This window comes from Tupaia chinensis, unplaced genomic scaffold (genome assembly GCF_000334495.1).
Source record: "Tupaia chinensis unplaced genomic scaffold, TupChi_1.0 Scaffold149011_1, whole genome shotgun sequence".
Classification (NCBI taxonomy): Eukaryota; Metazoa; Chordata; class Mammalia; order Scandentia; family Tupaiidae; genus Tupaia; species Tupaia belangeri.
In genome coordinates, this window is record NW_006208857.1 from 785,674 (window position 1) to 789,620 (window position 3,947).

The 3,947-nt window shown below is 53.9% G+C and overlaps 1 protein-coding gene across 1 annotated transcript in view; it reads left to right on the top strand.

Annotated features, from left to right (window-relative positions):
• The window catches only part of LPAR5 (lysophosphatidic acid receptor 5), a 27,425-nt gene extending 26,874 nt beyond the window's left edge, over positions 1-551 (top strand). The window contains exon 4 of the mRNA XM_014585120.2: positions 471-551. Coding sequence (XP_014440606.1) covers positions 471-551 — 81 coding nt within the window. The remainder of the gene's footprint in view (positions 1-470) is intronic.
• Positions 552-3,947: the final 3,396 nt, after the last annotated feature.

Genomic DNA, 3,947 nt, shown 5'->3' on the forward strand with positions numbered 1-3,947 from the left:
TGGTGAGTGGGGGTGGGGGAGCTTATTATGGGATAGCTCTTTGTACCTACTGCGGGGACTGCTTCTCCAGAAGATATTATGGGATGTCGTGTGTGGGAGGGGGAGTGGGGCTGGGGGGATTATTATGGGATGGTGGTGCAGAATGGGGAGGGCCCGAGGAGCTCTTCTCCATACCCCCATCTCCTCACCTCTTACCCTCTTCCCAGCCTCTTAAGGACGGCCTCCCTTCGGGAACGGCCCAAGGCAAGCACACCTGAAATCCACCTCTTTACACACACAGGCGCACGCGTGTACACACACACACACACACTCTCTGGACCATCCCAGGCATCTCCTCTAACTAGCAGACACCTCAAAGGTGCTCAGGGGAAAAGGTGGCCTCCCAAGAATGGGGAGAAAGCCCCCAAAGCAGGTGTGCTGGCCAGTGGGTCACACCTGGCACCTGCACGACGTCCTCTTTGGCTCTCTAGCCCCTCGTGCCACTCTGCTCCCCTTCTCCCCCGACCCGTGAAGTGGGGGCCCTTGATCTTCCAGCCTCCCCCCTCCCCTGAATTTCCTCTCCAAGTCCCTCCACAGCCGTAACCAGTAAAACAGGCGGCCAGCTATTATGGGATGGCTGCTCCCAGCAGCTCTGCAGGGAGGGGGCGGTCACCGCGGAATGTCTCTTGTGGGTGGCTATTATGGGATGGCCGCCTCTCTTTTTTTGGGGGGGTGGGGGCTCGCCAGGAGGATTATTATGGGATGTGCCCTGCACAGCTGGGTGGGGCTGTCCTGGGTAGGTGAAGCTCTGGGGAGGCGGAGGAGGGGAAAGGAAAGGAAGGAAGGGGGAGGGAAGGAGCTGGGGAGGGTGGGGTGAGCCGGGAGCCAGACCTGAGGCCTGGCAGTAGTAACTGGCTGGAGAGGTTTCTTTGGTGACAGCTGTTTGAAGGGGCCCCTGGGGCAGGCTAGAGTGAGCCATAACCTGGGGCACCTGGGTCCTTTCCCCAGCTTCTGAGCTACAGGGTGAGAGTCAGGGCTGCCAGTGCTGCGGAAGTGAGAACCCCTAGGCTCTGGCTGCGCGCGGTACCCAGGTGCTCCCTCCACCTTTGTCTTCCTGGGTTTGAGCCTTGGGACCAGCATGGGTAGGGCTTTGCGCACAGGGAACTTTGCTACCCTATAATACACCCGAGGAACAGCGGCTGGGGTGGCCCCTGGAGGACAAGCACCTGATACAGCACCTGCCAAGACCCCCACAATCCGTCCAGCCATCCCGGCACAACGGCACTGGTTTTCTCCCCTCTGCGGTCTCCCTCGCGTCCCTTTGGGTCTCTTATGAGCGGTTTCTGGGTTCACATGGAGCAGAGATGTGAGGAGATGAATTATAGAGCATATGCTGAAAACCCCATGGACAGCCCACTCTGAGTATTATTCTAGATCCTTCTGTGTCATGGGATGGAAACAGAACTCTAAGGTAACTGGCTAGGGAGGTGGCCCCCCTGGGTATATTAATTAGGAGATTATCCCACCCTTAGTCTCTGCGGGCCAATCATGCGAGTGGTTTATTTATAATTTATCTGGGAGGGCAGGATGGGGCCGGGGTAGGGAGAGAGGCATGGAAGTATTATGGCCGCAAAAGCAACGCGCAAAGCCCTCCTCTAGCCCTCCCTGGGACTCAGGATGGGAGGAAGGAGTTGTCACCTCTCCCTGCTCTGGGGGGAGTAGGACGCAGGGAATAAGTGGGCGGAACCTGGCGTGCATGGTGAGGCCAGAGGGAGGGTGGTGGGCAAAAGGTACCAGGACTAATGTTTTTGTAGTTTCCTATAGATGTGTGTGCTGGCCAGAGACAGTGAGAAAACACTCCCGGGGGAGGGCCACGCCACAATCCCTTTTCCCTCATTTCTTCTTTCAGGATTTGGGCACATGCACATGTGTGCACACACACATACTTAGCGTGTATCTCAAGCCCCTGGGTCTGGGACTCAAGCCACGCAGTGGGCATCCGGGATCTAACCACCTTAACCACCATACCACCTGCTGGCCCAGCAAACCAAGATCTAAAAAAAATAATTAATTTTACTTATTATTATTATTTATTATTATTTTGGGGAAATCTTTTGCTATAGGGCGTGTGTGCTCACCAGAAAGACAGAGAGAGACAGAGAAACAGAAAGCAAGAAATCACCCCCTGGGGGGAATGGCCATGCTGCAATCCCTTCTCCATTCTCCTCTCAGGATCTTGGGCATGCACGCACACACGCCCGGTGTGAATTTAAGCCACCGGGTCCGGGACTAGAACTGTGGTCGACTACATGGGAGTCCAGCAACATAGCTATTATGCCATCACCTGGTCCCTAATATTATTTTTTAATACACCAGAGAGAGACAAAGAGAGAAAGAGAGAGAGAGAAGGTGAAAAAGCAAGCCATCAGATCTGGGACTTGAATTGCAGTCAGCCATGTGGGTGTCCAGCACCTTTTTCTTTAAAAAAAGAAACATTATTGGGACCAGCAGTTAGTGTAATGAGTGGCTATGTCACTGGACTCTCGAGTCGACTGCAGTTTGAGTCCCAGACCTGGTGGCTTAAACTCATGCCGGGCGCATGTGCGTGCGTGCCCAAGATCCCGAAAGGAGAATGGAGGAGAAGGGATTGCGGTGTGGCCATCCCCCCTGGGGGGTGATTTCTCACTTTCTGTCTCTCTGTCTCTCTCTGTCTATCTGTCTCTCTTTCTGGCAAGCACACATGACCTATAGCAAAAAACTCTCATCCCCCAAAATTATTTATTTAATTTTATCATCATCATTTTTTTAAAATCTGACTGGAGAGAGACAGAGAGAGAGGGAGGGAGAGTGGGAAAGCCAGCCACTGGGTCCTGGACTCAAAATGTGGTCCCCCATGTGGGATTCCAGCCTCAACCACCACACCACCTGCTAGCCCCAAGTGTAAGGGTGTTTAATCACAGGTGCGAGGCTGTGACTACCCAGTTAGCTCCCTGACGGGTTTACAGGAGCCAGTCGCTGTGGTAGTGCAGTATGTTCGTGTGCGAGGAAGGGTGGAGGACAGATGGAGACACTGCTAAGAGGAACTGGAGGCCCAGAGACAGGCTGGATCCCCCCAGGACTGGGGATAGGAAAGGGCATACGGGGGGCACAGGTGGCATGGTGGTTGAGGGCCCCAAACGCCCACATCGCCGACCGCAGCTTGCATCTTGGACCTGCCGGCTTACTTCTCACTTTCCCTCTCTGTCCCACTCTGTTCAAATTAGAATAAATAAATAAAGTTAAATAAAAATAATTTAGAAAAACGAAAAGGCCCAAGAGGGACCTGGCAGCTCTACGTAGGAAGGAGTAACTTCCTCGAAAGGCGGTGGTGTCTTTCCTGGATTCATGATAGAGTGTGAGGTGGGAGAAAGGGAGCAAGAAGCGCCCTCCCCAGGGTCTGAGCACGCCGCCACACCCTCCTCAGTCCTCCAGCTTGTGGGATCCTGGGCGCTCACGCAAGTGTCCGGTGCGTTTCAAGCTGGCTGGGCCAGGGGGTCGAACCACGGTTGCCATGCGGGATCCAGCTTCTCTGGGGCACAGCACATTATCATGTACAGCAGAACCAGCTCACGGTACAGTACCTTACAAAAGCTGCCTCCTTTACCCTCGTGGAGCAAGAATTCATTCTTCGTACTCACAATAGGATGGAGGACGGTTTGGGTGAGTGGGTAGAGAGGACAATTGCTTTTTTTTTTAATAGATTTTTGTCTTAGGGCACATGCACTTGCTGGAGAGACAGAGACAGTGAGAGGGAAAGTGAGAAATTATCCCCCCGGGGGATGGCTATGCCACAATCCCTTCTCCTTCATTCTCCTCTTGGGCTCTTGAGCATGTATGTACACGTGCCCAGTGTAATTTTCAAGCCACCGGGTCCAGGACTCAAACTGCTGTCGGCCATGTGGCAGTCCAGCAATATAACTGCTATGCCA